The following is a 20,007-nucleotide window of genomic DNA, read 5'->3' as shown; positions in this document are numbered from 1 at the left end:
CCTGAAAGCTCATATAAGTTATGATCAAACTAATTTTTTGGCTCAAAATTGGACCTCAAATGCCTCTGTTTGTAACTGGATAGGCATTACTTGTGATGTCAATAGCCATAGAGCCCTGAATATTTCCAGCTTGAATCTACAGGGTACCATCCCCCCTCAACTTGGAAACCTTTCTTCACTGACAACACTTAATCTTAGTCATAACAAGCTTTCCGACGACATTCCCCCTCCATCTTCACCATGCATAAGCTGAAATTTCTTGATTTCAGTGATAATCAGCTCTCTGGTTATTTGTCTTCCATCACCTTCAACTTGTCTTCAATATTAGATCTTAGTTTGGATACTAACAAACTCTCTGGTGAACTCCCAGTAAATATTTGCAATTATCTTCACTATTTAAAAGTCCTTTTTTGGGCCAAAAACATGTTTCACGGTCAAATACCACTGGCTTTATCCAAGTGCAAACAGCTACAACTGTTAAATTTGGGGTTCAATAAATTATCAGGAGCCATACCGAAAGAAATCGGCAACTTGACTATGCTTCGAAAGATATCTCTCAGAAATAATAAACTTCGCGGTATAAATGTTTATAATATATACTTTGTAAATGCTCTTATTAATCATTCTTGAACTTTCTTAGATACTTTAGTCTAAATAAGATTTTGTAAGAGAGTTTTTTGCATCTCTGTTAATTTTGCAGGTGAGATACCTCACAAAATTGGGTATCTTCCAAATCTAGAGAATTTGGTGCTTCGATTCAACAACCTAATAGGTGTTGTACCTGCTGCAATCTTCAACATGTCAACAGTGAAAGAGATTTACGTATTAGATAACTCTCTCTTGGGAAGTTTTTCATCAGGAATAGACCTTTCACTTCCTAACGTTGAGAGACTGAACCTGGGGCTGAACAGATTTTCTGGAACCATTCCTAGTTTCATTACCAACGCATCTAAACTTGCATATCTAGATATGGGAACAAACTCTTTTTCGGGCATTATTCCGAACACAATTGGTAATAATCTAAGAAACCTTGAGTGGCTCGACTTAACATACAATTGCTTGACATCTTTAACTCTAGAATTGAGCTTTCTTTCCTCTTTGACAAATTGCAAGAAATTAAGATTCTTAGGCTTAACAGGCAATCCACTTGACGTTGTCCTTCCAACTTCAATAGGTAATCTTTCTATGTCTTTGGAAAACATTTACATCTCAAATTGTAGTATTGGCGGAAGCATTCCTCAACTAATCAGCTATTTAAGCAATTTGTTGCTCTTAGATTTAGAAGGCAATAAGTTGACTGGATTAATTCCAGTCACATTCGGCCGGTTGCAGAAACTCCAGGGTTTATATCTTCCATTTAACAAGTTAGCAGGATCAATCCCAGACCAGCTTTGCCATTTAGCTAGACTGAATACATTAGGTTTGGCTGGTAATAAGTTTTCTGGATCAATCCCTTCATGTTTAGGTAATCTCACTTCTCCACGGTCTCCCGACTTAGGGTCCAATAGGCTTACATCAGTCTTGCCCTCAACTTTTTGGAATCTAAAAGATATTTTGTTCTTTGACCTTTCATCAAATTCTTTGGATGGTCCTCTTTCTTTAGACATAGGAAATTTAAAGGTTGTGATAGGAATAAATTTATCACGAAATAACTTTTCAGGTAATATCCCAAGTACAATTGGAGGTCTAAAAGACTTACAGAATATCTCCTTATCATGTAATGGATTGGAAGGTCTAATTCCTGAATCATTTGGTTACTTGACAGGTTTGGAAATTTTAGATTTGTCAAATAACAAAATCTTTGGGTTTATTCCGATATCTTTCGAAAAACTCTTGTACCTCAAAGAGCTAAATTTGTCTTTTAACAAACTAGAAGGAGAGATTCCTAGGGGAGGACCTTTTGCAAATTTCACAGCTAAGTCATTCATGGGAAATGAGAAATTGTGTGGTTTACCAAATGTCCAAGTCCCAAAATGCAAGCGCTGGACGCGTCGAAAATCAAAGAAAAAGATGCTTCTACTTGTGATTGTCTTTTCATTGAGTACTGCTCTAATAATCATCACAAGGAACACTAAGAAGATTTTCATACCAAGATCTTTTTCGTGCAACAGATAAATTTAGTAAAGACAATCTAATTGGCATAGGAAGTTTTGGTTCTGTTTATCGGGGAAGACTTTATGATGGAATTGAGGTTGTAATAAAAGTGTTTCACTAAAATTGTGCAATGGCATTGAAGAGTTTTGATGCTGAATGTGAAGTGATGAAAAATATTCGTCATCGAAATCTTGTCAAAATTATCAATAGTTGTTCAAACGAAGATTTCAAAGCATTAGTTCTAGAATATATGCCCAATGGGAGCTTGGAGGATTGCTTGCATTCTACCAATTGTTTGTTAAATATTTTTGACACGGTTGAACATAATGATAGATGTTGCATCGGCTTTGGAATATCTCCACTTCAATCATTCAACTCTTGTCATTCATTGTGACTTAAAGCCTAGTAATGTATTGTTAGATGAAAATATGGTTGCTCATTTAGTGATTTTGGAATTGGAAGGCTCTTAACTGGAGATCAATCAATGACATAAACAGAAACACTTGCCACAATTGATTATATGGAACCAGGTTTGCTCTGAAACAATTTTTTTTTTTTTTTTGAGTTTTCATTAAGACTTTCCAAATCATTATTTTTCCATGATCCTTCTATCCTAATGTTATTGATTAATTATCTAACGATAAAATCAACTCGGTTGATAGAATATGGCATAGAAGGACGAGTGTCTACATGAAGTGATGTTTATAGCTATGGAATTATGTTAATAGAAATATTTACCAGGAAGAAACCCACAGATGAAATGTTTACTACAGAATTGAACTTAAAGCTTTGGGTTAACAACTTACTACCTGCTTCATTGATGGAAGTTGTGGACAAAACTCTTTTAAGTTGGGAAGAAGAAGATTTTACTATGAAGGAGCAGAGTGTGTTATCAATCCTGAGTTTAGCTTTGAAGTGTGATGGAAATGCCAGAAAAAAAGATCAATGCAGTAGATATTGTAACTAAACTATTGAAAATAAGAGACATACTGAGCAAAGGTTAGCAAATTTAGATTAATCTCATTTCTTGGCATTGATATTTTAACTTGAATCAATATATACTTAATTTGAATCTATGTACGAGTGTAAGAATATGATATATTTTCCTTTGATTTTTTTTTTCTTGAGAGAAATACCGTAGCTATCTTGTTTCAAATTAATTTTATGCATTTTTTTTTCTTTTTCTAAGATCATGCCTAAGAGCCGTAGGAAGATCAGCTACAAATTCAAAGCCGGCTAAGGCATTGGAAGATGGAGAGATTGTTACTTTTTTCCCTATTGAAATTAATATATATCACCTATCCCAACTATTTTTATAATGTGTGATAACCTCCTGCCACTATAATTTTACCATATAATCCTTATTTTTAAATACACTTTTATTCATATTAATATTAATTAAATAAATCATATGAGTTGAAATTAAAATTAAAAAATTAAATACCAAAAATAAGAAATATACGTTTTAGTGTGATAAAAAAATTAATATTAAAATATTTTTCTTGTACTTTTTATTATCCAACCAATGTTTGACATTTGCCTATATCAGGTTTTTTATGTGTACAGTGCAGGTTCAACTTAAGCCATTAATAGAACAAATAGTTATATTACCAACCATATATTTTTAAGGGTACCATTTACTCTTGATAATAAGTACTTTTTACAAAGGTATTACACTGTCGTCGGATAAACGTAGAAACTAGTAACTATTTTTCCAAGGGTAATTTGCCCCTCGATGGTAATGAATATTTTGTTGGAAATGCATGTAGGGGTAAGTCGAAATTACACTGATTTTTTTAAATGAATTGCTTTTTATTTTGAAATAATAATCAATAAAGAAAACCCAAAAAAATTACTTCAGCAAACGAACTAAAGACAGCGACTACTATTTGAAACCATTGCCTATTTCAAATATATAATATTTAAGAAAAAAACTCGGTTATAAAAGAAATCACAAATCAATGAAGTTTACTCAATTCACCGGAAAAAAAAAGCGTCGAAATTCTATCACAATTCCCGCCGTCAGCAACGATCTTTCATTCACACCGGCACCAACCTCTCATTCATGGGGGAACCGATCTCTCCTTCTGATGTCAGTATGTCAAAATTCCTTTTATTCGATTTGCAGATACGGTCTGAATCTTCTTATTGATTTTCAATTTCAGCTTAAAATTAATCGAGTCATCTTCAATTTGCCGGCAATTTCAGCCACGATGATGATGATTAAACCACAACCTGTGGGCTACGGCGACCAAGACGTCAAGCTCAAGGCTCAACGATCGATTAAAGAACCAAATCATCGGTAGCTAGACGAAGAAGCTCTCGTTCCTCAAGGTTGATGTCGTTCTCGCCGTTTACAGAAGCCGTATCGGCCGATATTACAGCCTAGCAGGTTCACTTGTGGCTTCAAAGCCGTCTAAGCCATGCTAGACGCCAGCCTATTTCCTGATTTGTCTCTGATATTTTCTCGTAGAGATGAACAGGTGAAATTTCAAATCTATAATCTTTCTCTTTTGGTTTTATTATTGCATATTTTTTAAATTTTTAATCTTTTTATTACTGATTTGGGGAGCTTAGTGTTCAATTTGTATGATCACATAAAAGGATCCTGTGATATTTATTTATCTAACATTTACATTTTAATGTTCATTACAGAGTAATGATCTATGTTTGAGTTTTGGATCATCATCTGCTAACTGATTTTTTCTTTTAATTTTATGAACTATATATATAAAATTTCATAGCTCTTTAGTTAATGGCTAAGAGCAGAGCACATCTAATTTTGAGCCATATATGATGCCACTTGTTATTTATTAATTAATAGTAGAGTTAATTAAATTTAAAAAAAAAGAATTGAAAGATAAGAAGTAACATAGATTTTTTTTTTTAAATCGAATATCATTTTTTTGTGGTACATTAGCTCTTGTTTAATGATTATATTTAGTTAATGGATTCATTCATTAGTTTGTTCAGAAATTGGAGTTGCTATAGTTTGAACCAAATGAAAAATAAAAACTTATAATGAAGGATGGATGGGTGTCATTTTCCCGTATAGTTTTTATATTGCTTTGTAGATGATTGTATTTATTTTTTATGCGATCAAGCCTCAATTCTTGTATCTTTTATGGCACCATTTTAATAGAACTTGATCGATACTTGCAGTTTTTCCGCCAAAAAAATTATAGGGCGGCATACAAATTTTGTAGAGGTTACTTTGTATAGCCTAATTCAAGCTTTCTTTTTTCTTTTGACTTTTGACATGCAATTCTTATTTTGACCATTAAATGGAAATTAATCATGCATTTTCTCAGTAGTGTGATGCTTATTTGGCTTTTGACATGCAATTCTTGTAGAGATGGTGCTTCTGGGATTCATTTCACTGGTACTCACTATCAGGCATAGGTATATTTCTAAAATATTTCTTCCCGCAAAGGTTGCAGACACTATGTTGCTGTGCAAGGCTGGTGGTATGCACATGAGACAGAGTAGTAAGTACTTGCTTTGTAGAAGACTTTAGCTCGTCTTAAGAATTATATATGAATTATTTTTGCTAAATGACATATTCTAACTAGTTTTATGTTTAATTGACAAAGTGTGGAGGTTCTAAATGGCAATGATAATCATTATGATAGTGTGGTTCCTTTGGATCCTTCCAAAAATAGTCTGAACAATGAATGCGGTATAATCTATCTCTCACTGATCCTTGCTGAAATATTTTATTATCATGTAGCCTATGAAGTTAAATTTTATGGTTTGAAGAATATTTTTTAGTTTATTTATTATAATTGATCTGCTATTGAACTATTTCTCATTATAAATAATGACAAACAATATCTACGGCTATTGTTACACTACAAATCCTTTGATTGAGATGCATATTTGTATAAATGGTTAGGCATTGTAATCACTTCACTTCTCAATCAACATCAATTACTGAACACAATGAAAGGTTTGTTTAAGTTAATCATTCATGCGTTTCAACATTTTAGATTAAAAGGTTTGGGTACTGTTGATATAAATGTTTCTGCTTTTGTATCGAATGGGTGTGGTTGCTTCATGTTTTCGGTGAGGTTGCCAAGAAAGGGAAAGATATGAAATAAAGTTTACAGTTTTGCTTTGTTTTCATTTTGCTTTCTAATTAACAAAGGGGAGTGAATTCCGTGGGCAAGTGCAAACTAAACCTAAATTAGGCTAGAAACTCAAGTCAGTTTCTCTCACTTTTTCTTGCTTTGTACAGGATATGGTTTTACTAGATGAAGATGAGGAAGAGGATAGAGAAATTGACTGTGAGGAAAATGTTTCAAAGAATGAAGATGGCTTTTCAGAGGATGATTGACATTTGATTGCAAGTGTACTAACATCTAGGATGCTTTTGTCCAAAATAATATTATGAGAAGAGATTTGGTTGTATTTCCATTGATACCAAGGATATGATTTCTATGAAATATTCAATGAAACTGCAGAAATTGTATTTTGCTGTATGGTATATCGGTGGTTATGTTGAGCTTTTATTTTACTATTTTATGTTATATATTCTCATTAAATCAGATTCAAATTATATTAATTTAAAAGAAACCAAGTAAATAAAATAAAACAATTATTGTTTTACCAAAAATAAAAATAAAACAATTACTACAAATGAAAGATTAAATAAGAATAAATAAGGAAATATTTGAAAAAAAAAATGAACATTTTCGACAGCTTTTTGGTATTTCCAAGGGCAAGATGTAGTTGGAAATATGTAAATTTTCAGTTTCGTGGGAGTTATTTCCGAGGGCAACTGGTGCCATTTCCAACGGTGTTGCCGTTGAAAATATAATTTTTTCTCTGACAGCTCATCAGAAATTGTGTTTTTCCGATGCGATTTAATACGACGACGGTCGGCGGCGAGATTTTCTCGGAAATAATTTTTTCCAAGGGCACTTGTGTATTTCCGAGGGTATTTGCCCTCGAAAATAACCATTTTTCTTGTAGTGATTACCAAACTAATAACAAACAGCAATCTTTTATCCTTTCATGGAGAGGACTTACGGTCTTCGTTTGATCGCCGTGCCATTAAGCCACTGCCTGCTTCTTTACTTGGTTGTTGCAGCAGCAGCAACAAGCAACATTACCACAGACCAACAAGCTCTTCTTGCCCTGGAAGCTCATATAAGTTATGATCCAACTAATCTTTTAGCTCAAAATTGGACCTCCAATACCTCTGTTTGTAACTGGATAGGCATTACTTGTGATGTCAATAGCCATAGAGTTACGGCCTTGAATATTTCCAGCTTGAATCTACAGGGTACCTGATGGGCATAATTTATATAAATATTTTACCCTTAATTATTTAATTGCTAGTTATTTTTAATTAATTGCATTATTTTGTTGAATAAGAAATTAATTTAAAATTATAGATAAAAAGGACATGAAGAAACTTTCTGGTGAACTTCCGGAAAATATTTGAGATTATCTTCCTCATTTGGAAGTCCTTTTATTGGACGGAAACATGTTTCACGGCAGAATTCCATCTGCTTTATCAAAGTGCAAATGGCTGTGACGGTTAAGTTTGCGGTACAATAAATTATCCGAAGCCATACCAAAAGAAATTGGCAACTTGACTACACTTCAAAAGATAAATATCGTGGATAACAAACTCAACGGTATTGTTGGTGGATTTTATGAAGGCAAAGAACAAATAAATTTCTTAGGATTTGAGACGTATTTGTACACTTTCCTTTAACGTTTTATTTTCCCTCACCACACTTGGTTTGCTATAGAGTTTAATGGCAAATTACCCCTAAGATATAACAAATCCTGAACACAATCTCTAGCAAATAAGATTGTATTTCAAGAACATATATGAAATATGTAATAATCTAGTTTTAAATCTAATGTGAGTATCTATTTTAATGAAGAAGATGTTCATATGAAAGATTACAACCATTAAAAAATGGTACTTCTTCAAAGACACTCTTTAGTTTGAAATGTTCATCTATTCACAACCGGTTTTTCCTTTTTCTTCAAACTTGCTAGGCATTTTTTTCAGTTGATGCGAAACCACGCTCTCTGGAAGAAAACAGTCAGCTGTTTTCTCAATAACGGCGAGCTGTTTTCTTTCAAAATGTCAACTTTCAAATAACCTCTGAAATAAACGGTTAGCCGTCTTCTCCAAACAGTTAGTCGTTTTCTGTAGAATAGAAAACATGCTCTCTGGAATTAAACGATTAGCCGTTTTATTCTAGAATGTCAAACTAAAAAATGAAAAATGTTACAATCTCTCTTACAATGTTCGTAATACTATATAAATATCCTATATGTATCTTTCTTGCATACTTTTGTTTAGACAAGATGTTGTAAGAGAGCTTTTTGGCATCTATATATGTTAATTTTTCAGGTGAGATACCACACGAAATCGGTTATCTTCCGAGTCTAACGAAGTTGGCGCTTGGATACAACAGCCTGGTTGGTAACAACTCTCTCTCTGGAAGTCTTCCATCAAGAATAGACCTCGCACTTCCTAATGTTAAGGCGCTTAGCTTGGCGTATAATAGATTTTCTGGAACCATTCAAAGTCCCATCACCAATGCTTCTAAGCTCACTATTCTAGAGTTGGGAGGAAACTCATTTTCAGGATTTATTCCAAACACAATTGGTAATTTAAGAAACATTGAGTGGCTCGGTTTGGGTTAACTACTTGACATCTTCAACTTTAGAATGAAGCTTTCTTTCCTCTTTGAAAAATTGCAAAAAAATAAGAGTCATAGGCTTAATAGGCAATCCCCTTAACGGCATCCTTCCAAGTTCAATAGTTAATCTTTCTATCTCTTTGGAAAGACTATACATCTCCAATTGCAGTATTACCGGCAACATTCCTCAAGTAATGGGGAATTTAAGCATCTTCTTGCTCTTAGATTTAGAGCTCAATAAGTTAACTGGACCAATCCCAGTTACATTCGGCCGTCTGCAGAACTCCAAGTTTTATTTCTTTCATTTAATAAGTTGGCAGGATCAATTCCAGGAGATCTTTGCCATCTAGCTAGGCTAGATACATTGAGCTTATGTGGTAATTCATTTTCAGGATCTATCCCGTCATGCATAGGTAATCTCACTTCTCTAAGGTATCTCTACTTAGGTTCCAATAGGTTGACTTCAGTCTTGCCCTCAACTGTTTGGAATCTAAGAGATATCTTGTTCTTTGATTTTTCACCAATTTAATTGGATGGTCCTCTTTCTTTAGACATAGGAAATTTAAAGGTTGTGGTAGAAATAAACTTATCAAGAAATAACTTTTCAGGTGATATCCCAGCCACAATTGGAGGTCTAAAAGATGTACAAAATATCTCATTACCATATAATAGATTGGAAGGCCCAATTCCGGAATCATTTGGTTACTTGACAAGTTTAGAAATTCTGGATTTGTCAAATAATAAAATCTCGGGGTTTATTCTAATATCTTTAGAGAAACTCTTATACCTCAAAAAGCTAAACTTGTCTTTCAATAAACTAGAAGGAGAGATCCCTAGGGGAGGACCTTTTGCAAACTTCACAGCTAAGTCATTCATGGGAAATGAAAAATTATGTGGTTTACCACATCTCCAAGTCCCACAATGCAAGCATCAGACACGTCCAAAATCAAGCAAAAAGATGATTCTCCTTGTGATTGTCTTGCCATTGAGTGCTGCTTTAATAGCCGTAGTCGTTCTAGCTCTCAAATATAAGTCGACTAGACGTGGAAAGAGTACGGGGTTGTCGAATGGTGGTATCTTGTTATCACAAGCAACAAAAAGAAGATTGCCATACCAAGATCTTTCGCGTGCAACGAATAGATTTGGTAGAGATAATCTGATTGGCATAGGAAGTTTTGGTTATGTTTATAAAGCAGAACTTGATGACGGGATTGAGGTTGCCATAAAAGTGTTTCACCAAGAATGTGCAAGGGCAATGAAGAGCTTTGAAGTTGAATGTGAAGTGATGAAAAATATTCGTCATCGAAATCTTGTTAAAATCATCAGTGGTTGTTCGAATGATGATTTCAAAGCATTAGTTCTAGAATATATGCCTAATGGAAGCTTGGATATTTTCTTGTATTCTAGCACTTGCATGTTGGATATTTTCCAGAGGTTGAATATAATGATAGATGTTGCATCGGCATTAGAATATCTCAATTTCAGGCATACAACTCCTATAATTCATTGTGACTTAAAGTCCAGTAATGTATTGCTAGATGAAGACATGATTGCTCACTTAAGTGATTTTGGTATTGCAAAGCTCTTAAGTGGAGAAGATCAGTCAATGACGCAAACACAAACCCTTGCTACGATAGGCTACATGGCACCAGGTTTGTCTGAAAACATTATCTAGTTTTTCTATCATTTTAAACCTTCCAAATAATTATTTTTTCACGATCTTCTTGTTAAGATACTATTGATTATTTATTTAATTTTGGGATTATCTTGATTCCTAGAGTATGGCATTGAAAGAAAAGTATCTACAAGAAGTGATATTTACAGTTATGGGATTATGTTAATAGAAACATTTACCAGAAAGAAACCCGCAGATAAAATGTTTGCTGCAGAATTGAGCTTAAAGCATTGGGTTAATGGCTTGCTACCTGTTTCATTGATGGAAGTTGTGAACAAGACTCTGCTAAGTCCACCGGAAAAAGATTTTGCCGCAAAGGAGCAATGTGTACTTTCTATCTTTAGTTTAGCTATGGAGTGCACGATGGAATTGCCCGAAAAAAGGATTAATGCAAAGGTATTGTAACTGGACTGTTGAAAATAAGAGATACGTTGAGAAAAAAAGTTAGCAAATTAATTTAGAGTAACTTCTTTTCTTTTACTTGATAATAAATTTTAATACATTTAATAATGTTGTGTACCCTTCAGCTGCATAGTATAAGACTATTTTATATTTTCCACTGATATTTTGTTAAGAAAACTATAGTGTTGCAATTTTGTCTTATGTGAGCAATTTGTTTCTAATTCTTCCGAACTATATAAGTGAAAGATGTGTATTTATATGCCGCAACCCAAAAGGGAATTTCAATGAAGGAATAGTATGAAAAATGCCATACAATGTCACATGAAACTAATAATAAGTAATAATTCAAGTAAGCCCCTTTTGCTGCAAGGAAACTGTCCCTCTTTTATTTAACTTCACCCCCGTAATTACGTATGCAAAAGAGAAATATCACAATCCCACAGCCCAAATGCGTATGCTAAGTTCATCCACCTCTTAAACCCTCTCTCCTCAGGGTTTATGCCGTTTCTATCCATAGGTAAATCAAGACTCTGCGTTTATTAAAGTCCAAACGTGAAAGTATACAGTGTTGAAGTGTAAATAAGACATTTCACAGAAAAATTGATTATTGAGACCTCTACGAATTAAAACTAATTAATTTGTTTATTAATTTATCTTTTAATTGTGTGTTTCTTTTGCTATATGTAATACCATAGATGAAATGTGGTATAAAAAAAAAATATCAATATTAATGGACTTTCCAAGAGAGACTTCATCCGAAATAATGATGTCTTGTATCCATTGGTCGGTGAAAATTCTTCAATTTCTAAAAGGTCTAGGTTATTTCAACTTAAAATTTTGATACAAATTTTGAGTTATTGATCACATGCATCCTCTTGACATCATTGAATGTTATTTTGATTTTCAAAATCTATCATTCGATCGCATAAAATTAATAGCTCAAAAATTGTGTCAAAAGTTCAATTATGTTGACATAACCCCAAATTCTTTTTTTTTTTTTCAAGGGAAATATAAACTTCATTAAGCAGATAACTTAGAAATCAACCAAGGAGGTGGAACATGCCTCCACTCTCTCGGACCTGACAAAGAACCCCCCACCCTAGCAATAGAATGGGCAGCGGAGTTTGCAGATCTCCTAACAAAAGAGAAAGTAACATCTCCTAAAAATTGAGCTAATGCTCTACAATCGTCAATAATAAGATCGAAACCATTAGGACTAAAACTAGCAATAGTCAAAGCATTGAAAACTTGCAAGCTGTCCATTTCAACAATAACAGGAAAGACGGGTAATCCCTTGAGCCAGCTGAGAATCTCTCGCACTCCAATTGCTTCAGCCTCCCGAGCACCAAAACTGCCAATAAAGGAATCACTCCTTGCAGCTATGAAAGCCCCATCAGAATTTCGAATTACAGCCCCATAACTAATCTTGCCACTGGAAGAAAAGGTTGCCGCATCAACATTGCATTTAAACCACCCCACACTAGGCCTTTGCCATCACAATACCCCATGAGAAGATGAAACAAAAGTGTTATCAAACAGCTGAAGCTTTCTCAAAGATTAATTGCCATTGAAAAATAACTTGGCCAGCTAGATTAAGAACACTTGACAGCCTCCCATTTCTGTTTTTCCAAACTTTAGATTTCTATTCAACCAAAGGCTCCAACAAATCATGGCAGCAAGGTCGCAATCATCACTACTACAACGGGCAAAGACTCTCTCCAATCAATCCACAAAATACACACAACCCTCCACATAACCAATTGGAGACAATAACCAACAGGATTTAGCAAATGAATAGTTCACAAGACAATGGACAACAGATTCAATAGCTGCATTACAAATGGAACAAACAGAAGATAACTCAACTTGACGGCACCGTAAATTATCCGCGGTGGGCAGGACATTAACCACTGCACGCCAAATAAAATGCTAACTTTAGCAGGGACTTTAAGCTTCCAAATTCGTTGCCGAACATTGCTAGAAGGAATCTCCGAAAGATAAACTAACATTTTATAGCAACTACGAACAGTAAACAAACCTCTAGAGTCAGCAGACCAATACCAGGCATCATCATCGCTTCTGCTACTTAGAGGAATTTGGGTAATAAGGGCTCGATCTCTCTCATTAAAGATATTTGTCAGTGCATCCAAGTCCCAGTTGCGTTGCCCTGGTAACATGAGGCTGCTTATTGGAGCATTGATTATAGCATTAGGCAGGGAAGTAGTAACATATCCATGATCCAGATCTAAAAGCCAAGGAGAGCCACCAATCGTGGTTTGAAGACCATTACCGATTTGAATGCGACTGCCCTGGATAATCACATTATCTGCTGCGATAATAGACCGCCAAGCATAGTTAGGATTGCTTCCCACAGTAGCTTTGCCAAATGAGGACAGCGGGTAGTATCTAGCTTTAAGGATGCGTGCCACCAAACTATCAGGATGAAATAAAAGCCTCCACCCTTGTTTTCCAAGCATCGCAATGTTAAAATAGTGCAGCTACTTAAAACCAATTCCACCATGAGTTTTAGGCTTACATAAACTCTCCCACCGCATCCAATTTATACCTCTGCTGCCACTTCAATGATTACCCCACTAAAATGAATTCATCATGCACTCAAGTTCTCTACAAAGATCCAAAGGAAGAAGATATAAGTTCATTGCATAATTCGGCATTGCCTGTGCTACTGTTTTCAATAAGATTTCGTTCCCCACTCTAGATAACAGTTTCTGATTCCAGCCTTGGAGTCGTCGCCAAACCTTGTCACGGATAAAGTGAAATGCCTCATTCTTGTTTCGGCCAATAGAAGATGGCAAGCCAAGATAGGAGCCATGGTTGCTAGTAGCTGCAACCTCCAGAATGTCGCAAACTTGCTGAGCTGAGACAACCCGAACATTAGTACTATAAGAGATCGATGATTTATTGTAATTCACCACTTGACCCGAAGCTGCCCCATATATAGCCAACGACTGTTTGATGATCTGAGCCTCTTGTTCATTTGCATGAAAGAAAAGAAAGCAATCATCCGCAAAAAAGAGATGAGTCACTATCGGAACTCCCCTAGCTACCCGAACTCCATGCATCAAGCCTGCCCTCTCTTGCTTGCGAAGTAAAGAACTCAACCCCTCCGCACAAATGATGAACAAATACAGAGACAGAGGATCTCCGTGCCTCAGCCCTCTGTTAGGAACAATTGGGCCCACTTCCTTATTGCCCTGGAGAACCTTATAAGTGACGGTAGAAACACACAATAATATTAGCTCAACCCATATCTTAGCAAATCCCAGCTTCAACATCATAGCCTTTAAAAAGCCCCATTCAATCCTATCGTACGCCTTGGACATGTCAATCTTTAAAGTTGTAATCCATGTCTTCCCTTGCCTCTTTCGCTTTAAATAATGCATAATCTCTGCCGATATTAGGATGTTATCAGTAATGGCTCTCCCAGGGACAAAAGCACTTTGATTCTCTGAAATAATCGAGCTGCGAATAGCCTTCATACGATTAGCTAACATCTTGACCACAATCTTGTAAAGAACATTACATAATGTTATTGGTCGTAAATCTGCTAAATACTCAGGTTGAGACTTTTTTGGAATTAACACTATGGCAGTAGCATTTAACTCATCAGGGAATTCACATTTATCAATGAAACTTAAACATGCAGCAGTAAAATCACCTCCAACAATATGCCAAAATTTCTGAAAAAATGCAGGGTTCATTCCATCCGGCCGGGGCGATTTGTCTGGATGCATGCTAAAGAGCGCATCACGAACATCAGTGGCCGTGAAAGGCTCCAGTAAATCCTGATTCTGTGCAGCAGCAATCTTAGTAGCAACACATGATAAAATATCTGCACTAGTACTTCCTTCTGAGTGAAATAATTTTGAGAAATACTCCACTATTAAAGAGTTCACCTCAGCCGAATTTGAGCACCACTGACCAGAGCTATTCCGTAATCTCCCAATCGTGTTCTGTCGGTTGCTCGTAGAGGCAGTAGAGTGGAAATACTGAGAGTTCATGTCCCCTTCCTTCAACCATAGCGACTTCGACCTTTGTTTCCAAAACACCTCATGGTTGTGCAATAACTCATTGTAACGCTTCCTTGTTTCCACAAATTCATCCAAACTCGTTTGATCTTGACAACCCTTAAGAGACCCTATTTTTTGCTTGTAGGATGCCAGCCGATTAATAAAATCACAGGCAAGATGACCTCCCCAACGCATAAGATCATACCCACAAAACGAAAGCTTAGATTGAATAGAAAGTCCACCTGAAAGCTCCCAACTCTTTGTAACAACCTCTACACAATCCGGCTACAAAGCTAAACATTCTCAAACCTGAGCCTCTTAATCATAGGATATTAATGATGCAGGAATGGGTCCAGAAAAATTGGCAGGTGATCAGAACACATAGCCTCCAGACTCACTACTCTAGCTTTCCGAAAAAGGGAGAGCTAAGTGTTGGAAACCAGAGCTCTATCTAATCTCTCCTCCACCCAGTCAACCGTGCCCCAAGACCTTCCCATGTGTACTGATAGCCTTCCATGCTTAAGTCGACCAAACCAGGATCTGAAACAGCATCACGAAAGCCCTTAAGCTTCCAATTTGGATGTTGACATCCACCACGCTTCTCACTGTTATGCAGGAGATCATTAAAATCTCCAATGCACACCCACGGTAAAGAAGAAATGGAGGATAATGAGCGAAGTAGCTCCCAGGAATCCCGCCTCTTTCTCGTCTTAGGAAAGCCGTAGAACCCCGTACACCGCCACGTTCCAGTGTCTGCATTTTCAACTCGAACGTCAATAAAATTACACCCAAATTTAAGAAGCCTAACATTATGTGTTGATTTCCAGTAAAGGGCAAGCCCACCACTTTAGCCCACTTTATCCACATTAAACAAATTATCAAAGCCCAGCTTAAATTTCAAGCTCTCTAATTTTTCTCTACTACATATAGTTTCCATTAGAAATATAAAATACAGTTTTTTACTTCTGTCCAAGTCCAACAATACCTGAACTGTCTGTGGGTGGCCCAGCCCACGGCAGTTCCAACTTAAGCAACTCATTGCGCTCAGTGGGCCTGTGAACTAGGACCCACCGCTAATCCGTTTTTTGATCCACCCACATTATCCATCACTTGGATGTATTTAGCCTCATCACTCCCCATCTCTAGCTGCACTGCACCATGAGCCCTTCTCTGTTTGGCATCTATAATAATAATACCTGAATTAAACTCTTCACCACATTCCTGCAGTTGACCCGAAACTTTAGGAGGTGCCACCACATCCTTTCCTTTATCAAGCAGTTGGCCACGTTTTGTCAGAAAATGTTGAGATCCTGCTATAGTATTCACAATCCCGGTAATGTCTCCCCCCTCATAATTATTGCCCTCATTCAAGCCTGATTTTATGGTACCTTCCATATCAATTGTCATAGCCTCACCGGAATTAATGCAGCTTCCAAATTTCATCTCCTCCTCCCCTGGTGGAGTTGACCGCAGCCAACGATCGCCGGCGTTCATCAAATTTCTTCGTGTAGGCACCTTCATCCAGTGGCCATACAGCTTAGTAATAGTAGCCGTAGTACTCTCATACAAAGATGGACAACTTTTCTCTGTGTGACCAAGGAGACCACAGATAAAGCAAAACACATTCAACCTTTCGTATTTGAAATCCACTCACATCCAATCTCCACCTGCTTTCTTGAGACGCATCCTACGCTTGAGAGGCTGCCTAACATCAATGGCCACTCGAATCCTCATATAGTTCCTCCAAATCCCTTTAAGATTATTTTTGTCCAATTCCACAAACTTGCCAACATAATTACCAATGATCTGTAGGATTTTCTCTGATTGAAATCTGATAGGAAGGTTGTAGATTTGGGTCCAAAAAGATGTATGAAATAAAGGTACGTGTTGAGGTTGATCATCTGCCCCAAACACTAAACGATGAGGATATGTTGGTCAAATGTCCAAGGCCCTGAGTCTATCACTCTTTTGATTCATGAAAAAATTGGAAGAGAAATAGTGTAGGCGACAAATCTTTAATACAAACTCCTCTGCCAGGCCTCCACAACGAAGCCATAGTGTTCTTCATGGCTGGAAAATTAATCACCTTGTCCGTAAAAAACCTACCCACAAGGCAGTAATGAAAATCACTTTTGGGCTCCTCGTGTTCATCATCCTCTGCCCCCGCTACAATTATCCCCCCTTCCTCCTCCTCAGCAAGAGTAAACTGTGCATAAGAATTGTTCAAGTCAGCCTCCATGGTTGTGCTCGTACCAGCCATACTCAGAACAACGTGAATATCTTGGTAGAAAACGATACAGTGAATAATAAAATATTAAAGAGCAAAGAAAACGAAAAAGACATTCATGAACTTGTCAAGCAGACAAGACAAAGCACGCTTGCCAAAAGACAAGACTGGTCGCTACCCCCCCCCCCCCCCCCCCCCAAAATTCTTATGAAATACTTATTTAACAATATAACCATCTAATGAATCGATGAATACCATATTATTTGAAATTAAATTTTTTTAAGAGAAATGTAGTATTACTCTAAAAGTATTAACGGAAAGCACTTAATTAACAAGAGGTATATGGGTCAAAACCCTACTTACATGGGTGGATGGAAAAAGAACAATTAATAAGCCATGCTCTGCATAAATTGTAAAATAAAAATATACCGGACTTTAATAAATATTTAAACAAACGTGGTCTTTCTGGAAGGTCGAATATTCGTCAAGTGGGCACGAACTGGACGAGAAAGGCGATGACACTGATTAAAGGTTTTACAGAAAAATTTAGAAATGGTTTAATAATTTTCATTAACCGAGAGAATTACTATATTTACACAATTAACCTTGGCTAGAATTAATTGTGCAGATTGGATAATAACTAGAGAATAGAAATGAAGAAAAGGAAGCACACAACACCGAGAAGAGTAATAATTAATGCTGCAATTGACGAAATGTTTTATATTACTCTTCTTTCTTGGTATTTATTTATTTACAATTTTTAATGTAAATGTACAGTTGTTGGGCTAATATCTTATTTACTTTTGAACGTATTAGATGCCTTTTTTTTTCTTGGTTCATAATAATTTTGTAGAAATTCCTCAAGTTTGCCTAAATGATAGCACATATTCATAATTTTTTTAATTTGATATATGATGACACAGATCCCATTGTTGTACCATTTGATTATAACAACCCAAAAATTTGCTTTAGATATTTATAATAAATAAAAATATAATATTAATACAATGTAATATATATTTTATAACTTAATCTGAATATTAAGACAGGTGATTATAATGTATGTGAAAATATTTTTATATTAGTAAAATCAATTAAACAGATTAATAACATTAACATAACAGTATTTATAGTTCAAAATAATTTACAAAATTTATATTATTTATTTATTATATTATATGAACTTAATGTAAATTTTAAAGATAATGTACAACACAAATGTTAATGTTATAAAACATGTGTATAAAATTATTTGATTAGTGATTAATTATCTTATAAATTAGATAAAATAAAGTGTACATATTCTTAAGACAATTTGTACAATATAAGTGATCACTTTATATTATTTTGCATAATAACTTACCAAAGTTGAGTAAAAGGCTAAAAGTATTACGGTTAAGAAATACTAAACAAACAAAAAAATATGAATAAACTAATATAATTAACCTAAAGTAAAAGTAAGGGTTTATTTGTTTTTATGTCTAAAGTCTTAATTTGACTTGATTTAAGATGTTTTGGTATTTTGACTTGTTTGATTTTGTATCTAAAGTCTTATTATAAGATATTTTCTAAATAGAAAAAATAAAATTTCTTAATTTTTATCTGAATGATAAAATGTCTGAATGAGAAATTAATTTTTTCTCACAAGTACTCTCATTAAATGAATTTATTTTCTACCTAACTATTATGTAAAACCTAATAATCCTTTGATTTCTTTTAATCAAAAGATTTTTTTTTAATTAACTGTCTATAACATAATTTAGATGTCATATTAGAATTTCTCTTGACCTCAACTTTTGCTTAGTATTAATTACTTAACATGCATTCAATATGTGCAAATTCTTTTATTATTAGATAACAATTTTTTTACTATATAAAACTATGTTAAATTGTAAAAAATAATGTTATCAAAATTATTTTTCATAAATTATATATCAAATGTTTACCTTATAAATATTTATAACATATAAATACTATTGTACTAAATAACATTGCAAGTATATACCTATTTAAATTAATTGAATATAAATAACACTTTCAAGGTCATAAGTATAAAAATATTATATTTAAGATGTTTTGAGTGTATAAAACTTATCACTTACAGTTAGACATTAAAAAATAAAAAAAAATAATCATTCAAACATATGCTTTCAGACCCATTTAGATTTATGAAAAAAAAAGAAGAAGGCTACATAAGATTATCTAAATCACAAATATATAGTCAAAAAAATTATTTTCGTATTTTTTTTTTATTTTTTTAAATATAGAGTGGTGGGGCATTTGAACTTATAAAATATATACGACATGTTCAACAGCCACAAATTTAAACAAAGTTTTTGCCTTCAAATCAGAGAAGGATGAAGCTAGCTGAAGATTAGATAAAACGAACAATTAATTTCTTTTATAATTTTTTCTCTAATTTAATGTTTATCTTTACTCTCTCTGTTCTTTCCATTGACAACTTGGTATGTTCTTCTTCATTAATAATATTATTTCTCTCTCCAAAATTTGAACTTAAATGATTAGTTAAATAAACCTATTTAAAAATTACATGCGAACTTGCAGTATTATATGTTTTTTTTTTTTTTGCAATAATAGTTTGATAATTTTAACAACAATTAGTTTGAAGTCATGTCAGAAGAACTAAAGCCTCTCTCTTCATTACGTTTATCGAATGTTTTGCATTCATGCAGCATCGATCGCGATCGACCCAGACACTAGTGTTGTGTAAAAGATTCTCTTTTTTTTTTTTTTTTTTTTATGTGTATAAAAGATTCTCTTACAACCAAATAACTAATAACGTCGTTTTGGTCAAACTAAGTCAATAACTAACTCTCTTTAAGGTAGGTATGTGAAATTTGTCACATATTTATTGAGGAAGCAAATATCCGTGACAGCCACAACACA

At 34.6% G+C, this 20,007-nt stretch overlaps 2 protein-coding genes and 1 long non-coding RNA gene across 4 annotated transcripts; all 3 read left to right on the top strand.

The window, feature by feature from the left end:
* The first annotated feature begins 423 nt into the window (after window positions 1–423).
* Window positions 424–2,115, top strand: LOC127899797 (receptor kinase-like protein Xa21). Its single transcript, XM_052433920.1, has 2 exons — window positions 424–577; window positions 701–2,115. Exons 1-2 carry the CDS (start codon window positions 424–426, stop codon window positions 2,113–2,115), a joined length of 1,569 nt encoding a protein of 522 aa, XP_052289880.1.
* Window positions 2,116–3,844: 1,729 nt separating this feature from the next.
* On the top strand, window positions 3,845–6,568 carry LOC102627424 (uncharacterized). Of its 2 annotated transcripts, none has more exons than XR_370009.4 (2): window positions 3,845–4,577; window positions 5,528–6,568. It is a non-coding gene; the product is annotated as an uncharacterized LOC102627424 (long non-coding RNA). The 2 variants fall into 2 exon arrangements; XR_008051823.1 differs by having other exon boundaries at window positions 5,448–6,568.
* Window positions 6,569–7,110: 542 nt separating this feature from the next.
* LOC102629627 (LRR receptor-like serine/threonine-protein kinase EFR) lies at window positions 7,111–10,845 on the top strand. The gene is made up of 4 exons (XM_052433919.1): window positions 7,111–7,381; window positions 8,474–8,731; window positions 9,374–10,417; window positions 10,544–10,845. The coding sequence occupies exons 1-4, from the start codon at window positions 7,111–7,113 to the stop codon at window positions 10,843–10,845; spliced, it is 1,875 nt and encodes a 624-aa protein (XP_052289879.1).
* Window positions 10,846–20,007: the final 9,162 nt, after the last annotated feature.

The sequence above is a fragment of the Citrus sinensis genome, chromosome 9 (genome assembly GCF_022201045.2).
Source record: "Citrus sinensis cultivar Valencia sweet orange chromosome 9, DVS_A1.0, whole genome shotgun sequence".
Lineage (NCBI taxonomy): Eukaryota > Viridiplantae > Streptophyta > Magnoliopsida > Sapindales > Rutaceae > Citrus > Citrus sinensis.
Note: the sequence above shows the minus strand (reverse complement) of the source record. Positions and strands in the feature narration are given on the sequence as shown.

Excerpts from the sequence above, each read along its gene's own strand:
- LOC127899797 (XM_052433920.1), top strand. The coding sequence starts at position 424 with ATGTTTCACGGTCAAATACCACTGGCTTTATCCAAGTGCAAACAGCTA. Across the intron at positions 578-700 it reads CAGAAATAATAAACTTCGCG|GTGAGATACCTCACAAAATT; the intron begins GTATAAATGTTT and ends TTAATTTTGCAG.
- LOC102629627 (XM_052433919.1), top strand. The coding sequence starts at position 7,111 with ATGGAGAGGACTTACGGTCTTCGTTTGATCGCCGTGCCATTAAGCCAC. Across the intron at positions 7,382-8,473 it reads TTCCAGCTTGAATCTACAGG|GTGAGATACCACACGAAATC; the intron begins GTACCTGATGGG and ends TTAATTTTTCAG. Across the intron at positions 8,732-9,373 it reads ATTTATTCCAAACACAATTG|GTGATATCCCAGCCACAATT; the intron begins GTAATTTAAGAA and ends ATAACTTTTCAG.